This window comes from Lingula anatina, chromosome 2 (assembly GCF_051362555.1).
Source record: "Lingula anatina isolate TDL-2025a chromosome 2, LinAna3.0, whole genome shotgun sequence".
In the NCBI taxonomy this organism is placed as follows: domain Eukaryota; kingdom Metazoa; phylum Brachiopoda; class Lingulata; order Lingulida; family Lingulidae; genus Lingula; species Lingula anatina.
The window spans coordinates 6,590,816-6,613,815 of NC_141768.1; the positions used below are offsets into that span (position 1 = coordinate 6,590,816).

The 23,000-nt window shown below is 34.6% G+C and overlaps 3 protein-coding genes across 6 annotated transcripts in view; 1 reads left to right on the top strand and 2 right to left on the bottom strand.

Moving 5' to 3' along the window:
* The window catches only part of LOC106171761 (uncharacterized), a 39,349-nt gene extending 28,137 nt beyond the window's left edge, over positions 1-11,212 (bottom strand). The window contains exons 1-8 of one of the 3 annotated variants that reach the window (XM_013552223.3): positions 11,146-11,212; positions 9,858-10,895; positions 9,525-9,703; positions 8,683-8,831; positions 7,960-8,152; positions 7,178-7,399; positions 5,931-6,375; positions 5,392-5,476 (exon numbers count right to left, since the gene is read on the bottom strand). In XM_013552223.3, the coding sequence (XP_013407677.2) occupies positions 5,392-5,476; positions 5,931-6,375; positions 7,178-7,399; positions 7,960-8,152; positions 8,683-8,831; positions 9,525-9,703; positions 9,858-10,895; positions 11,146-11,158 (2,324 nt within the window). In that variant the 5' untranslated portion in view covers positions 11,159-11,212. Of the gene's footprint in view, positions 1-5,391; positions 5,477-5,930; positions 6,376-7,177; positions 7,400-7,959; positions 8,153-8,682; positions 8,832-9,524; positions 9,704-9,857; positions 10,896-11,060 lie in introns of all 3 variants that reach the window. The other 2 variants (XM_013552224.3, XM_087003661.1) reach the window with 2 other exon arrangements.
* Positions 11,213-11,402: 190 nt separating this feature from the next.
* LOC106171750 (mitochondrial import inner membrane translocase subunit Tim9) lies at positions 11,403-13,941 on the top strand. The gene is made up of 4 exons (XM_013552205.3): positions 11,403-11,492; positions 12,005-12,066; positions 13,068-13,163; positions 13,407-13,941. Exons 2-4 carry the CDS (start codon positions 12,028-12,030, stop codon positions 13,542-13,544), a joined length of 273 nt encoding a protein of 90 aa, XP_013407659.2. The 5' UTR covers positions 11,403-11,492; positions 12,005-12,027; the 3' UTR covers positions 13,545-13,941.
* A 1,206-nt stretch (positions 13,942-15,147) lies between these two features.
* Positions 15,148-21,099, bottom strand: LOC106171769 (ras-related protein Rab-38). Of its 2 annotated transcripts, XM_013552236.2 has the most exons (8): positions 20,914-21,099; positions 20,041-20,073; positions 19,235-19,331; positions 18,273-18,329; positions 17,963-18,023; positions 16,626-16,703; positions 16,368-16,476; positions 15,148-16,134 (listed from the first exon to the last, which is right to left on the bottom strand). In XM_013552236.2, the coding sequence occupies exons 1-8, from the start codon at positions 20,996-20,998 to the stop codon at positions 15,998-16,000; spliced, it is 657 nt and encodes a 218-aa protein (XP_013407690.1). In that variant the 5' UTR covers positions 20,999-21,099; the 3' UTR covers positions 15,148-15,997. The 2 variants fall into 2 exon arrangements, with proteins under 2 accessions (XP_013407690.1, XP_013407691.1); XM_013552237.2 differs by lacking the exon at positions 20,041-20,073 and having other exon boundaries at positions 20,914-21,060.
* Positions 21,100-23,000: the final 1,901 nt, after the last annotated feature.

Below are 23,000 nucleotides of genomic sequence, written 5' to 3' on the forward strand. Positions count from 1 at the left end.
CAGCAATCGAACCTTCATTGTGACGATGCATGACAATTAATAATTTCAATAGGGCCCTACAGAAAGGAAAAAATAATATAAGATTGAATGGATAGTCAAATTGTACTAGTATAAAAGAACCATCGAAAGCGCACTCTGCCTGCTCACTCAGAGAATAAACAATCTTTTACAGACTTCCCGTCAACGAGTGTCACCTCCTTCATCTTTGTAGCTCGAATTAATGCCTTTCACCTTGGTTATTTCCTGCCTAGCAGGTAACGCACGCAAACATGTTTACTCCATGATGATTCTGGAGCAAATTTAAGAGTAAATTTTAATTTGAAAAATACGTGCCTTCTGAAACAGTGTATAAAAACTGAGACTGCGAGTTCAGTTGGCATGTGTTTTGCGTGTATAAGGAGGGAGTTACATGTCGAGAACACTTGGGAGTCACAGTCAATAAATTACAACTTAAATTATGAAATAAAACATCCGTATTCTTTTCATTGCGTCAAATGTTACATATAGTATTCCTAAAATAATTCTATAAACGGCATTTACGACTGCCTTGTTAACGAGATATATAGTTTTGAATGTTTGAAAAAAAAGAAACAGTGTCTTAAGTAAAGTGGATTTAAAAGGGATAACAACTCTTCATTTTGGCGGGAGAAGTGACATAAAACGGATAATCCCAGAGTAAAAGATGATTTTTCCATACTTTCCAATCGTTAATGAATAACATTTAAAGTAAGTCGACTTTTTAAAGTGTTTTTTATAATAACCTCTTAAGAGATTATTACGGAGGGTAGTCATCTATGAAGGTCTACGTGGTCCGACGGTAAGTACAGATTATGTCTATGTGGCGTTTACAATGTATTTATTGCGGAATTTTGAATCTTATGCAAAGAGTTATATAATAAGATAAAATTTTAAGTTTTCTAAAAAAAATCTTATTTAGCACGCGGTCAAAGGGTCAATGACCGTGCTGTGAGACTGATGATGAGACAGCTGACCGCCAAGTGATGTTACAGACAAGACCGGTTTTCATGGCTAAGATAGAAGCAATATAGCTTTCGTCATTCAACAGAGCAATGAAAAAATTTCAAACTCCACGTAATGTGTCAACGTTAATATCAGCTTAAAGGTTAAATATTTATAGTTTTTTTAAATTAAATAAGTGCGCAACGATGTTTAAATTTATTTCAGAGAGAATGCTGCTCATAGGATGTGAATCATTTATATGCGTGCTGTGTTAATGTAAAGCTATCATTCCACTCTAAATAATAGGGAATTCACGCGGTCGGGAACGTTTTGGATGTGTATAAATTTCCTCAACTCTTTTGCTGGACAAATTTTGCGGTCACGGTCCTGAAATAACTTTAGAAAATGGAAATTCTGGTTGCATGATCGTGAGTGTACGCCCTGCAGTTAGTGGTCGTGATAGTGTAATTGGTGCATTGCCCGAGCAAGTTTGAATCGCAAATGACAAATATTGCCGCATACAATCTGCGGGCACGGTTTCACTAAATTTAAAATCGGAGTCTTTTGGACGAGTACGATTTGGAATAGCTATAATATATCTTCCTTTCGCATGTCGGCGGGAAGCGCACCACACAGCGATAAAAAGGGCAAGGTTTCACTAAAATGCCCCAAGCCAGTGCGTCGCTTTGAAAACAGAGTAATTGGTGACAAAAGAAAATATGAGATTTGCATGCAGAGCACGACAGAGCGCACTTCTTTGACGGGGACACGGAGTGCAAACTGTGAGCAAATTCTCACCAGTCAACAGAAAATTGGTCAAAATTCCAGTTTAAATAACCAAAAGAATAAAGAAAGGCATTAACACCGTTTCTTCCTCGAGCCATCTGCTAAAATACAGAACAAATTGCCCATGGTCATACCCCACGGAAAGGTGCGGGCAGACAGCCAACGACAACGAGTGCACTGCCGAGCGACCCCGCCACCAACCGCTGTCGTCTCCTTTTCTGAGATGTGCTTCATAAAACAAGACGGCTGTACCCCGAGGGATCAGAGGAGTTTCGTGACTGCTAGTCACGCAAACTACGAATTATGCCCCAACTTTCAATCCTCGGTGTCATTACTAATAGCCATATATGTAACCTGCCGCTTTTCGGATAACAGCAGTATAACACGCCAATTGTGTTTTGACAGATGTCGCACCAAGAGAGCTGGTGATGATGAAACAATAACATGCGATATGCTCGTTATAGATGGTACCGCACAAAATTTTTAAGTGGCGCGCAATAGCTAAATAAAAGAGGTTAGTTTTTTCTTAACTACATTATTATCAACGCACGCACACCCTCGCCTGTCAGACCTCCACAAAAAGATCAAATTCGCCATTTTGCGTCATTATCATAACCGTAACTGAATTATCCGTAAGCAGCAGCTCTTGCATTACAATGACATGAATTTTTTACAACTGAGAGCTGAATAAACGATTCAATGTTTTTTTTTCATCATTATACCGAGAGTATCTTTTCTTGAGGTTGTATGTCATCCAGCCACATGTCACTAAGCGCGGGTGTTCATAGGCGAGTCCTGCACGTGGAGCACGACATGACCATGTGACTGCCCGGGTGACAGATGGACTCGGCCACGGCTCATACTTCACTGGGGCTAAGAACTTTTATAATGAAACGATAAAAAATTGGAATTGACCCCGGTTCATTGTATTAAGAAGATCGTTTATAAAATTTTACTGAATTTTTCCGCTTTTTTTATTATTGTTTGCATTTTCAATTTTTTTATAATTTTGTTGTTTGAATAAATATTGGGTAGATGGTTTTCCAGTCGGCGCGCAATTCTTGGTTTTTCGCCGTTTATAACAATGCAACTCACAGTCTTCGTAATGGTCTAAAACATGTATCTTGTAGCAAGTTCAACATCATTTGAAAAAAAAAAGATTAATCTTCTCGGGCAGTATTGATCTGACTCAAGGCTGTCATTTTCGCAGCTATGTGATACTCAAAACATTGAAATTCTTTTCTTTTCTTTTTTTTTTTTCAAAATGACACAAATATGTGGGATCACCTTTTTGACAAAGTACCTTGGTTCTGTCAATACACTTTCTTAAAAGCGTAAGAATTTTTTTTCTTGAAATGATCAATTTGCATGATGTCCCCTTTTCACATCTGCACATGGCTTACCTCACGCCAAGGCATTTGTCTTCCCTTAAAGTTTCACTGAATCAAAATGACATTAATCGCAGGTTTGCATGTACTCTATTCCAAGGTATAATAAAAATCGCCCTTTACAGGTAACTAGCTACAGTGATGGTCTCAGCATATCTTTTCCCCTTGCCAATTTTTCATTTGAAATAGCCCAATTAAATACACATTAAGAACAGAGAGAAATCATAATCAATATCAACTGTAAGACAGGGTTTCTCAGCAGTTGCATTATTTGTAAATATATGCATATAAATCATTTACAGCTGAGTAGGAGACGAACATGTTAACGTCCTTTTTTTTCTTTTTGAATACCTGCTTTGTCAACAAGTTCTTCAAGTGCTTTATTGTATGGAAAAAAATACAACATCAACGGTAACAAGGATGGGCTCAATCACTGAGCAACTATTTTCAGGAAGGAGTGTTTACAAATATTAAAAAAAGGCAGTAAAGCAAAGAGGCATAATGGCAGAATGAAAGGGTATAAATATAGTATAGAAAAGATTTTATAAAGTATCTGGATCTGAAATAATTTGTCTAGGAATATTATAAAAACATGATGCCATATCAAAGAATATATAATAGAACTTTGTTTATATAAAGGTTATGGTACACAACACCAGCTATGTTTAACGAGAAATAAATGAGCATGAAAAATCAAATTCATATCTACAATGTTTTAAAATAAGTTTTCTAAACAAAAATTTTATGAAAGGAAATTTTGAAGATTCAGTAATATTGTTTTCGAATACATATATGCAAATAATGCAATGAAGGGTAGAAAAATTCCAGTCTTTTACAATTTGCTGTGACTAATTTTATTCTAAAAAAATTTTATATAAGCAAAGCAGGGATTACCCAATTTTATTTGCTCGATAACTTATATTTATGTATTTTACAAATTATATTAATGATGTATAGCATGACCTTTTGGTGCATTCATCAAATGTTGACCTGTACAAGTCATAAGCCTCTCAGGAAGGCTTGTGAATACAAAACAACCACCTCCATTATTTCTATGCAATGTTTCCATAAGTTGGAGGCTTGAATAACATTGAAAAACAAAAATATATATAGGAAAATAAGAACTAAACTAAGTTTTGACATCAGTACACCTGTAAAATATGGTCGTCTTTGGCTTCATTGCAGTTATAATCTTAGCATTATTCAATGTGACTGATTTTTGTCATCATTTTCTCCCCAAAGATTATTTAACATATAAGCATGCATGTTCTCATTATATTGATATGGTCTGACCTTTTAGATAAGTATCAGATGTTTCAGGTAAAGGGTGAAAGTTGTTTCTTTAACCTATAATATCGCCTCCTTTCCATATTTGTCCCATTGGGATTCAGTTCCTGATGGTGACTGTAGAGCAGTCTGCGATGATAGCCACTGGCGACCAGTAAAGTTGTGTTTGGTGATATAATAAAAATCACCCATAGGAATTTGGTTTTTGATTTGATTAATTTTTTTTCTGTTATGAACTGTTACATGATGATTCTTAAAATAGAAGACATTTGAAAAAATCAAGGTGTTGTTATTGACAATATTAACACAAAAGGGGAAAACGTCCAGTCCTACTGAAATTTTTATTTGAACCTGTGAATTCTAATTTGGAACCAGTACATTTTAAGAAAGTGGTTGTCCAAATAGGCAGTAAGGCACCATGTTAATACAATACCATGTAAGTTTTTTGGAAAATTAATGGTCCAACGAGACCTTGTTTTGACCAACCTGACCAGTCAATAATGAATGAATCATCTGCTAACGAAGATTAGGCTTAGATCTATAGTTAACAAATGTGCACCTGCAATGTCTGAACCAGGCATATTGTTAAAGCCACTTACTCATATGATCAAATATAAGAAGTAGTTCAAGTCACAGTGTGCAGTACTACTGACCTTAAACCCTACTGAGAGCCTAACCACAAGATAAAAACACAAAATGGCAATTCAAGTCTTTGCCTGGGGAGAAATTCAGGCATGTGACAATAAGAATTCTGAAGAATAGCATTTTCTTAAAAATGAGACCATCTCGATTCTAGGTAAAGATGACAAACAATTCATTTGTGGGCACAAAAAAAGGTATGCTAAATGACATTCCCCATTTGTATATAAGTTTCCAGGAGAATGCAGAAAAATAAGGATTGATCAAGCCATTCAAGACAACAGCATAATCTCCCTACTAAGTATATATTTCTAAGAAGCCCATTACTTACCTTGTTCTAGATCTTGTAGCTGGGGAGTGCTCAGATTTTAATACAGGACTTTCATGGGACAAGATAGTCTCCAACAGCTGACCACCTGGTTTGAAAATGAAAAGAAAAAAATGATATTCAGTAGATAGTCTCAAAAGTACAAAAGCATAATATTATTTATTTATTTGTAAAATAAGACCACGAGCAGGTGTCATGAAAACAACCATTCAATTTCCAATGGAATTCAGAGACATTCATGGTCAATTTATTTAAAATTGAGGAATCTTTAGTTATTCTTTTATGGAGAGCATAAGTTTCTATATTATGCAATATCAAAATATTATAAATCTGTCTTGAAAGTGCTGTGTCAAATCTATAAACTTTACTGTTTGAAGAAAATTTGTTGTGGCTTAAAGGCAACTAACTTACCAATTTGCAGTCACATTGTTCCAATAAACACAAACATATGAATAAGATAAAAAGAACCCAGGTTGACAAATGAATAGAACTATTGCCTCACTAGTAACAAACTAAACTGCTCCAGTGTATCAGCCACCTACTTCTGTATGGAGGTCTTTCAGGTCTTCTCTCCTCCCTCTCCTCTTTCATTCTTTCATAAGAAGTGGGCACAGGTGGTCCCTTCCTTGGGGCCGGAGTGTCCAGGGGTGATGACCACTGGACAGGGGACTTATCCTTGGATGGAGATATGAACTGCACGGAGGGTTTAGACCCTCGGACAAGATAAGAGTCACTCTTGGACTTGGTAGGACTTTTTTGTTGAGATGAGACATAGGATTGGAAAGGTGGTTTGTGAATATCAAAGTCACTATGCCTGTTATAGTTAATATAACCTGGACTCAGAGCTGACGCAATGTTCTGGTTTGATTCAGGATGATGGTAGTAATGGCGTTTATTACTCTTGGATTCTCTGTCCCGTGGGTAGGCTTGTTTTATGTAGGTTTCTGGTTCAGGTCTGGTTTCTCTTGAGACCGACAGCAGTTTTATCTGAAAAAGTACCAATGATGACTTGTGTTAAGCTATATGTATTTTAAAAATGTTGAAATTTTCTACATTCTTATTTAAAACAATGTTATGATATATGTGTAAAATGAGAAAATGCAAGGCTTTGTAACCACCTACATTAAAACAATAATTGAGAAGTACACCACAAATAAATACTCATCAAATAACCTGCAGGCTCAGTTGAAAACTGTCAGTTTTGTTAACACCGTACAACTACTATCGTTTTTGGAAGACAATTTGATAACAAGACAAAGATGTGAAGTAGTCAGGGGCTAACATGTAAAACCACCATGTTTTCTATTTCTATAAACATATTTCCAGCTTGGTTGTGACTGTGTAACTTAGTGTATCTTATCTCAACAATGTTGTGATAATGACTGTAAATCATTGTGAGCCAATCTGATCACAAACTGCCAACATGTATCAATTATTCACCAAAAATAAATAAATAAAAATTCTAATGATATCCATGACTATTTCAAAATCATAAAAATGTAACATATCTTAATCAGTCTATAATGATTAAAGACAACAAAATTTAATTATGAATTATCTATTTCCATCATTATGACAATGACATTTGGAATGATAATATAGATTTAAGTCCCAGTCAAAACCATATGTTGGGACCTAGTATATATACAAATTGGTCTTGGCCTGTGATAAAAATTGTTTCATCAGGTTGTCATTAAAAGAAAATTCTACACAAATTTCCTTACACAGGCAAATAGCATCACACATATAGCCCAAACAACAGAATATGAAGGTTCACTTATTCTCCTACCTGCCACTCCATCTGCTGCTGCTGCATTCTCTCCAGATAATCCAACCTCCTCTTGGTCACCTCCTCTAGCTGTTTCTCCAGTTCTACAACTTTTCTCCCCTTATCACAGTTATGCTCTCTTGGGTCCACCTGTTCCCGAGGTTCCCCTTTGGGTGGTTGACTTTTTAGAGAGGATATCTCTTCTAGTAAAGCAGCTATTTTCCCCTCAAGCTCTTGCTGGGCCTTCACAATGATTAAAAACAGTTTTTTATTAAGTGATTGAAATAACTTTGTTTTTGTTATATCAAGGTAAGAAATTTCCACAAGTCTGTTAACCACATTACAGAATTTTTTCTGCTTGGTCAGAGCTTTTTACAGTTTGACTAGTGAGTCTATTTAATTTCGTTAAAAAAAGGGAATTTGACAAGGCTTGGTCCAAAGGATTCAGTGGAAAGCATTTGACTTTCTCCTCAAGCAAATACACTGACATACCTTTTATATTCAGGTGAGATGTGATTTTCATTTTATAGAGGTTACAGAGGATAAGCTGTGGTTTTAGTTGTTATTAGTTTTTTAACTAATAGTCAAGAATTCATAACATAAAAATTGAACAGAGTGTGCCAATTACATGCTGAAAATGATTTCATTCCTTTAAACTGATGTTTTTTAAACTGAGAGGATCAATCTAATATTAATAATCATGATCCACTAACAAATAAATAAATAAAATTAGAGAAAATAAAACTTGGCCATGTTCCATGAATAATTCAATTCTATATCCATTAACACATTTAATACTGTACCTTAAAGAAAGGTTGAGTGGCTGCCACAGCAGAAGAGGCAGCAATAGCAGAGGCGGTAGCCAGTGTATCAGAAGGCAATGCTGTGGTAGAGGTAGAAGAAACAGGCTGGGCTGCAGTAGCTGCTGAAACCTCAGCTGATTGATCTTTACCAACATACTGTGCCTGTACCACTTTCTTCACTGGTCCTCCTGGTCTAATGTAATAAAATAATATATCTTGCAATAAATATGTGGCACAAAGACTCCCATCATTTAATCCTTTATGTCTCAAATATATCTAAAATTGATGGATTAAATACATGTTCAAAAGATTTCTAAAACAAGTAATTTGCAGCACCTATTTTTTTGTTTGTAACTTTATTAAATACAATATTTGTGTCACTACTGTCCAAACTTAGTACAGACATACAAATACACTAGAATTTTTCCAGTAATAATTTCATACTTATTGCTTCTTGCTGAGGTCTTTCCTTACCTCACCTTAATACATAGACATTCAAGAAATAAATCAATTAATAAATAAAATAAAAGTAAAAGGTGAAAGTAGTGTCAGTTTCTTTGTGATGTAAGTTTCTCGGATCACTAAAAAAATTATAACAATAATCATTTTAAAAAACATACCATCAAATATCTGGAAACTGTTAGCATGACTGTTATGCAAAAATGCATGTATAGCTTTCTGAAAAAAAACTAGTTATCCTCTCAATTAATGACTATTATTTACCTTTTGGCAAAACTCTCTTTCAACAATTTTTGTTTGTCATTCAGTTTGTATTGATAGATGTGCACTTCATCTCCTCCGCTCTGATCTCTCGTCAAAGGACCAGACGAGTCAACTTTGCTCCCTTGTCTGAGCACTTTTCCCCTGTTAGGCTGCAAATAAGGCAAATTTTAAGTTTTTTGTTAATTGTATTTTTTAAGTTAGTGTTTTATTGATATTATTCTTTATCACAAACTTAATGCAAGTACTAAAACATCAGTTAAACAAAATCATTCTTGACTAAGACATTAAATTATGAGTCATACACAATGTCTCAATAATACACTGTTGTAAACCCTAGGACTTCTCATTATTTAGTCTCTTAGACAAGAATTACCTTTTCATAACCTGATTTTGAGATAATGAAAAAACTCATGTGAATCATAATACACACATACATAATATACACATACACACCTAATATGTAAAAATCATTCAGACAAAATTCAACAAGAGTAAAGAACATGAAATGGTTTCAAGCAGGAGTAATATAAGCGAAAAAAGAAAAATGTATGTATGTATGTATGTATTGCATCAGCAGAAATGACAACAACACACACTTTAAAGTTTGTTAGAGAAGATATTCTCCAGGCCTGTGAAATCATAAATAATAGGACAAACATGTTAAATTAACATTGACATTAAAGCTTGCTTATTTTAGGCTCAGAATCCATAATAAAACTAATCTGAGCTTTAGACATCTGGTCACCACCACAAACATTTATCTGTGGACAGAATATCACAGCAGTGTTACAATGTATTCTATCATAGATTCATAATTTTTTCAACAAGTTTCACATATTTACTTTCTTCCATGCATCTGGCTGTCCTCTTGGAATTTCAACTTCACTGAATGAGGACGATTTATCACTGGCAGATGTGGACAATATGTTGGATGCAGTGATAGTGACAATCTGTTCTGGAACTGTGACTATATCTGCTTCATTAGTATCTGCCTCCCTAATATTAGGGTGTTCCCTGATATCTGAAACAAGTGATTTCTAAAAAATGAAATATATCTTAATACTTTTATTTTTTATGTAAAATCATAATTTCAGACAACAATAGGAACCCAAATCTAAATTATTACTTTGGCTGTAAGATTGAAATGTACCTTTATTCCAATTCTGCTAATTTACCTTCTTTCCCTAGGTATTGCATGTGTAAATGCTCAAGTTTTCTTGGTAGCTGGTGTTCAGTTGGAACTGCTGATATTGTCTTTACTTTTACTTCTTGTCCATCTCTTGGTTTCAATTCGATCTGTTCATTTCTGAGCCTTTTCAGGTTGGTGGAAATTGACTTTTCACCAACTTTCACTTGCTCTGTTCTTTTTGTTGCTTCAACATCAGCATCATTTAGTGTACTGAATGTTTCCTGGGCTTTTGGTGAGTCATGTAATTCAGTGGCTGGTTTGTTATTACTAGTTGGTCCTTTAGTTCTCTCATAGGAATCAAATACTTCAGATCCTCCAGGTCTAAACTTTGAATCTTTGTTTTTTCTTTCATTTTCTCTCAGTCTATTAACTAATGAACTGTTTTCTCTATTTGAGATTCCAACTATCTCTTTGTGATTTTTCTTTGGTTCCACACTGTTTTTTATGGGTGGAATATTCTCAACATTATTTGAATTCTTCTGTTTGGTCAAGGGTAGAGGGATTTTCTCATCACATGACTGTGCACTCTCTGCATTTTCAAAAGGAGATTTAATCTCACGTAAAAATTTGGTTTTCACTTTGACCCTCCTGACATTGTTTTCACCACCAAAGCTCTGAGCAGAACTAGCCCTAGATGTTGCACTAGAAGTAGATCTAGAGGATGAGACAGATTTCCTCACAATATCTGGAGGATTTATAGTAGTAGACTGGATAAGGATTTCACTTGCAGTCGAACTGTTGTTTGATCTATCTTTTTCATCAGGTGTGACCAATGTGGGGGTTGTTGCACCAGATATATTTGACGACACTGAGTGTGTTCCCCCTTTGCTATCAACTGTAATGGGCGAAATAACTGAAGATCTCCAGTCTTCTTGGTATGAGATTCTACTTGATTGTCCAGAAAGACTTTGCGCCCGGTTTTCATTGAGAGACTTTACTGCCGACTCAGTAATACCGAGTAAAGCACTGGAGGTTCCAGCGGAAGGTCCATTTCTTTCTCCCAGAGAACTCGATGAACTCATAACTGAAACATTAGAGAGTGGTATTAATTTTTTATCTTTCATAAACTTCGAAAATACAAAATCATCTAAGGTGATTACTTTCAATGAAGTGTGTGCATGTGGGTTTGTATGCATATTCTGTGGTGTATGCGCGTGTGAGAGATAAAGTGATACAGATATAAAATAACCTGTCGTCGTTAGCCTAGGAACCGCAACGCTGATTTATTGCTGAATGTAAGTCAACTAAGATCCTACTTTATCCGTTCTAATTACCCGCTGTCGCCATTTTGATTGTATTTCATGGGGAAATGAAAGCCCTAATTTTGATTGGTTCAAATCTCCGAGACCCCAAAATATGCTACTTTATGAGCCAATGAAAGCCTTCTATACTAAATAACATTGTCTACAAGACGTGCTTTTTAAAGTTTATCAAATTTTTAATACAATTTGTTATAGTTTTCCCCGAGAGGTACATACAATAAGTTTATTTAAGTATAAAGTACTTAAGGTTGATTATTCTAATGGTTTCAATGCACAATCCAGTCATTCAAATCTATCTTGACATTTGTGCCACCTATCGAAAACAACTGAAATACATGTGGTGAGAGGAAAAGAAAAAGGTACATGTGTAGCTGAAAATTTACAGAAATTGCTTGTACAAACGAACTGCCCTTTTCATTGCATAAATATTTTATTGCATAAAAGCAAGGCTTTTTACGATAAATTGAATAGCTGTAGTTTTTCTAAAATTCATCACTCATCGGCTTCTAAATCAAAAATTTCAGTGCAAGATTTGAAGTATTTTAAATTTCAAATAATAATAATGAGAATAGTCGAATATGTAAAAATGAGAAAGAAAGAGAACGGATTCAGACAGGAATTGCTATCCACCTTGATCAATTTATAAGGGAAAAACTGAAAAACAAGACTTAAAAATTATTTTGCCATTGTTTTGTTATGTGCACATGATGGATCACAACTTAAACATATGATACAGATGAAATCACCAGTCTCTAGCCCTTCTATTTTTGTTTTGAAATATTGATAAGCTATATAGTTAAAGGCAATTATCTTATACCAGTACTTTGCAGCAACATAATGTAACTAATATTTCTTTTTTTTTTTTTTTAAGAGTTTATCTTTATTCAATGAAAGATGGCTCAAGAAATCCCTGCTGGAGCCGTGGAGGCACAGGTAAATATCAAATGAATCTTTTTGGGTATGAAAACAATTGTCAGGTACTCTAACAAAAGGGTTAACTCCAAACCAGAAGTACATTAGAGTAGGTAAGCCACTGTCACATTTGGTCTCTTTTTCATATTGAAAGAGTTTGCCTTCCGATTAATTTTCACACACTACTGTCTATGATTTGTGCATTCAATAGTTCAGCATATGGGCCATAAATGGGGATATTTGGAACGAAAAAGCCAAGATAGGCCTACCAGTTAATCCATGCATTCATAGTTTTGAGCAAACTTCTACTTCTTGTCCTTACATGTGAAGTACATACTCTACTCAAATGTCTTCTGGATCAGAGTTCAGTGCCCTTGTACCAGATTTGATGAAGTTAATGGCCTTTTATGTTAAAGAAAACCAGAGATAATGAGTTGAAAAGGTCTGTTGAATCAGAGCAGTGCACTTGAATAGCCTCCTGATTTCCATGAGGTCAGCAAGGCTGAGTTTGATGACAAGATTGGCACAAATTGTTTACTTCAATACATAATTGCCATCCCCATGTTGTAAATGAACAGTATGTGTATGCATGTATGTATGTGTGCTTAGGTGCTTATTTTGAAGTCTAAGGGTGCATTCCCAATGGAACTATCATTCTATATAGAACTCGGCAGGGACATTCACTGTATGTGTTTTGTTGCACTCAAATGAAGTAAAAAAGCCTCACGAAGCTGAGCGCAAAGGAAAGTTAATCACCCCCTTGCTGTTATTCAGTTAATCTGACTGCATTTAGCGCGAGTCCCTGTAGAAGTGGATTGATCTACATAGAATGATAGTTTACTTGGCTTAATGGCTTTCATGTAGGATAAAAGCCTAATACCCTAGCATGATAAAACATTTTTGTTACATCCTCTTCCTTGAGTCATATATGGTGTATTAAAGAAAATTTACGTTCATGTGTGCGTGAGTTTTGAAATTAGAGGAAACTGTTGAACGTTTAAAATTATTTTTTTTCTTTGCAGTTCAAGCAGTTTATGTCCACATATGAAAAGGTTACACAGTTATGTTTTATAGATTGTGTCCATGATTTTACCTCGAGAAAAGTTTTAAGTAAAGAGGTAAGATTGAGATTATCAAATTTCAAACACCCCTGAAATATTAACAAGAAATTTTGGTCACATTTGAATCACTTGTCAGTATTGTAGTACTAGTAAGATATTGACAGTTATATATAATCTTGTATAAAACATTGTTTTAAAATTATTTCACAAGCTACATTTGTCTGGATTGCATTTGGATTTATGAAATGAACCCAAGACATCTTATACGTACTTCATATTTTTCATCTTTAATTTTCTTAGAAAACCTGTTCCACAACTTGCATGGAGAAATACCTCAAGTTGACACAAAGAATGACCCAAAGATTTCTTGAATATAAAGTGGCAAGTAATGAACTGCCTGGAGCGACTGCTCCTCAGGTTGGTGGGATGCAGAGGTAGCTTTCACCTGTATAGCACTGGAGTGAAAAAAACTTCTCTGAATGGATTGCCATGGGACTGTGAATAATGGCCATTCCATGTCAGATGTTTATAAAGATTCTGCTCCACAAAAGATGTTGCTTCTAAAAACCTTACTAGAAAACTTGGACATCACCACATGAACAATGAATATATCCAAAGTTAAATTTTTCTGGATGCATTCTAATGAAATGTGTGATTTACATAAGAATGGTAAGAAAAAGTCAATAAGAAAAACTATAGATGGAGGTTGATTTTATGTCCCAAATGTATAATTTCCAGAGATGATTAGATCGTTTTATATGTTGGGACTCCTCTCATGTGCATTTACTGCCTTTTTTATAAGTGTTTGGAGTTAAAAATAGATATTGAAAAACAACTTGTTGTCTTACACCCCATTTCCATAGATTTTTAGATTGATCTATCCCTGTGGGGAGTCTCACTAGATTACTGTCAGCTTGGCCGGCTTAAGCGTCTGTCCTGCCTACTAAAAGCTGTAAGGGGGTAATTAACTATGGTGCCCGCTCGGCTGACTGCAATTTAGCGTGAACCAACAGGGAGTTAGGTCGATCTAAAACTTAATCTTTAGATCGATCTAAATCTCTGGGAAAGCACCCTTAGTGCCTATCTGGAGTCAATAAATTAAAAAAAAACTTTAAAAAGCTTTCATCAATTTACACGAGTCAGTAATTTTGATTTATCACACCTCTTAGTTGCAAACTTTAAGGTAGTATTTATTAATGTGCCCAGCTTCATATTATATTGGTTTACAAGCTTTAGTTGGATCACAGAAGCATTTTAACAATTTTATATTCCAGTATAAAATTTTAGAACAAAGGTAATAATTTCATTGTCTGTGATGTTTTAGGACATTTTCCTTCTCCAAAAATATTATTGGTAAAATGTCAAATAGATCTTGTGCTCAGTTTGAGAATTTTGTTTAAGTCCATCTTAAGTTGTTTATTGGGGACTGTAAACAATGGAGTCATCAACTTAAATTCTTTCATTTTTTCTGATGAAATTACTACATGGGTAGTTGTACAAAAGGTGCATTTTACACAAAAGTGACATTGCGAGGAAGGCATGAACCATTCACAAAGCTTAAGTTTTTAAATCTTAACAAAACAAAGTTGTTTTTTTTTTTCTTGAAACCAGTCCCTTATTTTTCCCGTGAAGATAAATTGGTATTTTGAATTCCTTTCCAGTTTGGGAACCAGTTGTTGAATTTTCCAAAAGAAAAAAAAAACGGTCAATAAGAAAAACTATAGATGGAGGTTAATTTTATGTCCTAAATGTATAATTTCCAGAGATGATTAGATCGTTTTATGTTGGGACTCCTCTCATGTGCATTTACTGCCTTTTTTATAAGTGTTTGGAGTTAAATCTTAACAAAACAAAGTTTTTTTTTCTTGAAACCAGTCCCTTATTTTTCCTGTGAAGATAAATTGGTATTTTGAATTCCTTTCCAGTTTGGGAACCAGTTGTTGAATTTTCCAAAAGAAAAAAAACGGTCAATAAGAAAAACTATAGATGGAGGTTTGGGAACCAGTTGTTGAATTTTCCAAAAGAAAAAAAACTATCTCACTCATTTGTTTAGATGTTTTATTCCCACATGATGATGACCTCCCGCAGGCAGGAAACCAGTGCAGAAATGCCAAATCTCATTTTTTGCAGATAATATCCAAATTATACATGTGTTGAAAAATACTCAACTACACATTGTATTAAAACTTGTAGGTTTGAGTTACCAAGAAAACCTTGAAACCAAAAAATGACATATTTATAAATATGTAGTCTGTTTGTCACCTGGCAGATCACAGACTAGGGGAAAAGAAAAACTAAATCCATTAAAATATGTCATTATAAGATGTAAATCCTTTAATTTTTACCTGGTAACTGTGGTTTCTTGTTTCATTGTTTAAAAAAAACCCTTAAATATTTATAATTTTTTCTTGTCACAAGCACTTCTCTACATATAATACCACAATGTCAGATAGTTCTGATGACTTGCCCACAAGAGCTGTTTGGAAAATCGGTATAAGAAACTAAATGTGTATCACATGAGGTAATGCCCGTAGTAAAAAATGTTATGAAGCATAAAAGATAAACAGACGTTCCTGTAATAAAAGGATGAATTGCAATAATAATTGTAATAATCCATACTAGAAAAATAAAATACTTTTAATAGGATATAAAACATGCCATGGTTAACATGTTTTTCAAGCTTGGACATTAAAAGAACATTAATTCATTACGTAGACTTAGTCAGACCTTGTCTTGCATGTCAGAATAGAAAACTTCTAAAAAGTGTCTTCATCTAACAAAATAGCACCTCATCAATACCCTCACACCTCAATCCTGAGTGTCCAAACTATAAAAGAAAACCTAACTTAATGTACAAGGTAAAATTCTAAAATACAGTATTCCTGGACTATTTAACAGCATTTCTTTTTCTTCACCGTGTCCTCTTCAACTTCCTCTGCAAGGTTTATACGACTCTGTTTTGACTCTGGACTACAACCATCAAGTTTATTCTTTAAAATCTTTTCAACCAAATACATCATGGCACTATCTAAAAAAGAATGCAAAACCTGAATAACAGCTTTTGTTCTCCAGTGGAATGTTGAAGTTTTGAGAAAAGGTTATTATTCAGTAAAATTTAAAATGTGCTCAATTTAGAAACTAAGCCTTGCTTTGTGTAATGGAAAAGTTGCCACACTGCTTCAAACCTGACAACTATATACAGTTATCATTGTTTTTAATGAATGTCACTTAATGCAGAAAAAAGTTAACATTTTAATGTACCTATATTAATGTTCTCCTTGGCTGATGTGGGGAACCATCCAACAAAACCATGTTCTTCACAGAACTCATGCACCTCTTCAAAGTCTATTTTTGCATAAGGAAGATCACACTGTAAATATGAAACGGTCAGAAAAATAATTTTATTGCTTTTTGCATTCTCAAAGATGAGCAGAAAAAAATCCACAATATCAATAATCAGTACTCAACTTTATAAAGATGGTCTGTAAAGTGTTTGCTAGGTTCTGGGTTGCCACTTACTTTGTTAGCTAGTAGCAATACAGGAATTTCCCATCTTATCCCATCTTCTGAAAACTTGGATATCAAGTCTTCATACCACTGAAAATGCAAAAAAAAAAAATATATATATATATATAGAGATACGTATCTAGCAGAGTGACAGCCTAAGTTATAGAGGAAAAAATGTCACAATAATTACATAATCCATTACTTTTATACTTGTATGCATACATGTGCACAAACCATTAGTTATAACAAAAATTTTTGGCATAATTACATCATCTGAAGGGATCATTCTTGCATTTTTTATATTATTTAACCTTTCTGAGATGTTTAACATTTTAATAGCATGATGATCTTCTGTACAACACAATCGTGAAGAGAAGTTGAATAACCAAAATAATAATAATAATAATAAAATATGTAACAAACTTTACAATTTTTGTTATGCTGTCATTTTCCTCAATATTAGAAAATACCTTCCCTATACTATTCAAAAAATGTATATAATATTGTGAATCAGCAAATTCCACTTACTCTACAGTAAACAACCTATATCAGCTAAACAGACAATGGCCTGTTCAGAACCTTTTCCACCTGAGTGATAAGCAAAAGAGAAATATGCCCATACAACACCAATTCTTTACAATCTGCATTGGTCACTTATTTCACACAGAATTGTTACAAAATTCTTCTTTTGGCATTATAAAGCATACCAGGTGATATATCATGTTATCTCAGAGGATCTACACAGTAGCACTAAACTAGCCACCATGTTCAGCTTAAGAGGGAAGATATGAAAAACATTTTCAGTCACATGGCTTTTACAGTTTATGTCCATATTCAATAGTGTTATATATCTCCAAAAACACTTGCTTCCTGTGACAGAACTTGAAATCATTTTAATTCTTTAAAAATGCACGTATTATCATAATATGTTTCTAACTACTAATCTAAAAACATGTATACATGTATGATCTATTGTAAGAACTGAACATCTAGTTGGATAAGATTTATTTGATGTCAAGCAAGTAAGCAACACTGGGAAACAAGTTGAATGCAATTTTTACCATTAGATTATCATTGTCATTGACTAATTGTTAAATAGAGACTTGGGCAGATATTTGTCTGCAGAGCACTTGTACTATATTTAAGCTCAGGGCAGGCATGTCCTCTACAAGTGGGCGTACCTGGTGGTATGGCACAGCCATGAAAAAAAATGGCCGTATGTTTGTACACTGGAATACCAACTACAGACTTCCGTCTTGAGCTCCTAAAAATATCATTAGTTTTACTCTATATCTACTACAAGTAACATTAACCCAGATACAAGCTTTTTATTGGAATCTCTTTCTTACCCTCGATACAGACTTAAAAGTATGTGGCCTTGTTGGATCAAACACAATGATGGCAGCAGATCTGAAATGGCCAAATGAAATGTCAGAATTTTTTGATGATCACAAGGTCTCTTGTGTCCTAGCATAAATAAAAGCTGTTCAAATATGCTTATAATTTTACATTTTCAACTTCTTCAATTGTTCATGTGGTTTCTTCTCAAGGACTATATATATATATATATATATATATATATATATATATAATTTATTTTTTTTAACAACATCTAAGAGAAAAATGTCTATAGTTAAAATGCAACTTTTGTTTACTTACGCATGCCTGTAATACACTGCTGTCATGTTGCCAAAACGTTCATGGCCTGCTATGTCCCTTAAAGAAAAAATATCTATGAAAAGGTGACCAATTAAATTAAAGTCATAATAACTCTTCATTTTGGCCAAAAATTGGATTTTCCTGGAGTAAACGGCAATTTTCCCGTACTTACCAATGGTCAGCGACCCCATTCCTACATTCAAAGTTAATCCAGGGTTTTTTTCCTAAACGTACGGTTTTTTGTTAAAATCTCTTAAGAGATTTTAACTGACGGAGCTCTCTCTGACATCGCATAGTCACTGTTGACCTACTTAAAACCGCGGGAAAAGCAGACAACAACAACACTATATAAGATTCATGAGATATATTCGTCTTTTTGTTAAAAATACATTAATATCCACAATGTGTGCCGTTCTGGGCTTTTTGTTATCCGACGCACTGTACAAAAACTCGCAACTTACGTCTGCGTCCGCATTAATGCGTTTGGCGCCATATGTTATTTTGGTCTCGAATGAACGCGAGAATCCGCGTGACACCATTACGTCATTAGCAACGAATGCCTTGATGAAAGCTTCGAAAGCCCTATTGACAAGCACAGATTTTAGTTTTACTACAATAACGGCCGTTTTAGTGGTAAAATACAATAGAATAAATTTCCATGCGTTGTTTACAATGTATTTCATGCGGACTTTTGAATCTCAAAGGAAGAGTTATTATTGCTTTAATCAACATTTCGCAGTTTGTTCTGGTTTGGCAAAAAAAAAAACATTTTAGAGGGTTCCCAATGGCCAAACATTTTTCTACAACCTGATAATAAAAATGTTGGACATTTCTCCTTCACCTGTTTACATTGCAATTAAACCCCAATTATGAAGTAAAAATTTTGATATCCTTTTTGCTCAATAATTCTCTTCCATAAGTAATAACTGCATTGTTGATATAGAAAGAAGTTGTCTATTTACCATAATTGCAGATTCACATTTGTTGACTCATTCCACTCAATGTTCTTCAGGGAAAAATCTACTCCAATTGTCAGTCTGTAATCTGTACTGAAGCCTCCTACCAGGAAATACAATAAAAAAAAACAACCACATAATTTGAAAGTATAATTATGGAAATTATATTTTACAATTGCATTATGACCTAAGATTTATAGTCCGCACATACATGTATTGCATATTTATATTGTAAAAACATGATTCAGTGTGAACTGGTACTTTTTTATTTAGCTGATATTATGTACATGTACTTTTATGTATGTAAAATTTAGTACAAATTGATTTATGCAAAATAATAGCGGTCTGAAAAAGATATGGCACCGTAAAAACATAAAGCAGCAAAAAAAATTATTATATGTTGAAAATATTATAATCATCTTAAAGTATGCATTAAAGATTATTTGATATGAATAAACCTAAAACTATAATCACCATAGGTGGATCACATTAAATAGGGTATGAAATCAGATAAAGAACAGTGGTAGACTAAAAGGTAAGGATCATACCCCCCCCCCCCAAAAAAAAGAAATGAAAATAAAAAGAAAAGATATATACATGTGTGTTCACAATCTGCTTCTTTATTATTTTTTTCTAAAGTATATGGCCTTATCTTTCTCTCTCCAACCGTTTCCATTTCAGAAAATCTTTGGTTGTCCCCCTGCAGGACTAAAATTGTTTCAAATTGCCTGATGTGAATCTTTCATATAGATACCATACAAAGAGTTTCAAAAAATTTAATTTCATAAATTATGATAAATTATTTTGCTTACCATCCATATACCGCTTGACTATTGAGGTTTTGCCTAAATATTCAAAACAAGACAAAAATGGCAAAATCGCATGCAATGAGATTTCAAAATTTATAGGTAGCATATAAAATAATATACAGATCAATGTATAAAAATCATAAGTTTTAACAAAGAGTCCAAGAGATCATTACTTTTAAGTATTAAAATACTAACAACAATAATGACTTTATTATTTTTGCAATATGATGATAATGAAGAACATACCAGTATGCACACTAGTCACTTTACCCAAATAGTTTATATCAAAGCCCTTATATAACAGAAAAAAGTTGTTTTCAGGATATGAATAATCTTTGTCATCATATAAAAACAGTCCAAACATATAGCTATTTTATACATGCAGCAATTCTTTGACATGCCACTGCTATCTTTACACAACATGCCCTGGAAGGCCAAAACAACTTCAAGCGTCGACCTAGGTCAATAACAATGTGCAGTGTTTACCTTTTTCTTTAAAGCGCACGCATTAAGCAACAGGTAGACTCCCCGTGCTTAACGTAACGTACAGGTGCCTATCCATTTAAGTGAAAATACGTAATAAGTGCATTTGAAATTACACAGCAAAAGTGAAATAAATTTTGGGATACATCAAACATTTGATTCTCACTCTAAAGTATAACGCCCATCGATGCCCCTACCTTGACTTCGTCATTTTCACACGCATTTGGTTTTCGTTATAAGTAAGAACTTGTAAGCTTTACTACCGGTATGTTGCATTCAGTGAATGTTACGTAAAAACAAACAGAGTTGTTTTGCGCCCGTTAAGCATGAATGTACTACCCCACTATCTTCCCCTCATAAAGGTAAACTTCTACCCAGTCATATTTCACTCACCGACTCCCACGTCGCCGGTCACCAAAATTTTGAACTGAAATTGTCGAGGCTCTGGTAAAGTTGACACCGTGCTGGAAGGCGCCATTTTGCACGTGTGAATGTCAGGTGACGAGTGTTTGGTCCCTGTCGTTACACATCATTAATTTCACATTGACCTGACGCATGCATAATACCACGTTTTGCTGCTGGCTAACAGGGTATGCTCTTTGTCCACTTTAATGGTCAAAGTCAAACCATGTCAAAGTGATGGACGCTAAATTGTTTAGCCGTTTCGTTTTTATAATCGCAATAATAAATCTACATGCATATCTGTCTATATCATTAAAAACGACTTAGGAGGACCAGCCTTCTTGAATAAGACCAGATCTTCCTTGCACGTGTAATAGTTGGTGTTATAATCAGTGCAAATACCCAGTAGACAAAGTCGACAAACTATCTTGAATGAATAAAGTTGTTAGCATCGCTATGAAAAATTATTTTTGCATTTTGACGCTCAAACAAGAAATCTATAGTGAGTATGTGTGTGTGTGGGGGGGGGGGGGGGGGTTCCTTTTCCTTTGCTATTTCTTTTCTTTGGACCACTTGGCCTTGGGGTCGGTCACATGTGACAGGTAGGGGCAACACAATTTACGTAAGTAATCTTCCTCGGGACACATTTCTGCGCTCAAGGCATGCAACACGCATTAGACTTAAAATTATAGGTATAAGGACCTGCAACAAATATTGGTTTTCCTAAAAAAATAATAATAAATAAAGAAATTTTCACTTAATCACCAAAATATGCCCTTTCAAATCCACTGAAAAATTAAGATCCATAAACTCTTTTTCGAGATCTTATCCCTTATTTATTTCTTCCATTATGAGTGTAATTCACTGGTCCACAGCTCCAAGCGTTAGAAACTCAAAAACCGGTTTATAGATAGTCACTGCCAACGGTTTTGGGTGTGGTTCACCTTGGTCATGGAGTGAAAGGTGTTAAAATTAGCAGGAAAATTCAAAAGTTTCTTTCAAAAAGCATATAAAAGTCTAACAATTATGGTATGACTTTAAGCTATTCAAGACTCGGCAATTTATCACTTTCTCATTAACAGAAATGACCCAAGGCGCGGCACATGTTGGACCTTTTCTCCCGGCTGTGGCGAGTTTACCTTCGAGGTACTGTTTCTGCTCAGTAAAATCTAGGACCCCATTCTCATACCTCGATCGATCTAGCAGGATCGGTTCATCCCCGAGGAGATTCTCGCTAAATTGCACTCAACTAAAGCGGCGTAGATGTCTGGCACGCCTACTGAAGCTGATAGGGGGTAAATAACTATCGTTTAGCAGTTTCAGTAGGCTCGCCAGACATCTAAGCCACTTAATCTGAGTGCAATTTAGCGAGAATCCCCTCGGAGATGGACCGATCCCGCTAGATCGATCGAGGTATCGGAATGGGGTCTGAGACTGGGTTCCCATGCCTAGATCCTATTAACACCGTGGTCAGAGATATCGAAAACTGACCCCCATGCGTCAGCGTGCTGTAAAATATTTCTCTCATATGGATAAGGTTAAAAGAAAGTGATTTTACATAGGTAAGTTTAACTAGATTTCGCGTAAATTTTTTTTCATCCAGTGAATGTGCCTATGAATGTGCTTGGTTGAGAAAGCCATAATAATAGATTAAATTGCATTTGACACAAGGCAAGAGGGCACACCCTGAAATTGAAAAATTGACGACAGAATTCTTAGTTTACGGCTCACTAAGAGCTATTTGAACGTTCTCCTCGGTAACGGTTTCTTTATCGTCTGCATTACCATGGAAACCAAAAAACAAACAGACTTTCCCGTGAAAATAATACCACCTGGAGTTCATTTACATGTTAAAGACATTTTTCTTGCGTCACTAGGCTAAACAAAAAGTGCGAATTGACGATTTGGAATTCAGCAATATTGCATCATCTTTTGTAAACATTTTTAAAAAGTTGTCCAAAAGGAATGGACATGAATTTTATATATTTCAAATTATACCTCTAGTACAAACATATATATGAGAAGCTCGATATAATCATACCTTAAAACACCACCAATGGACGCGTCATATTTCAAAA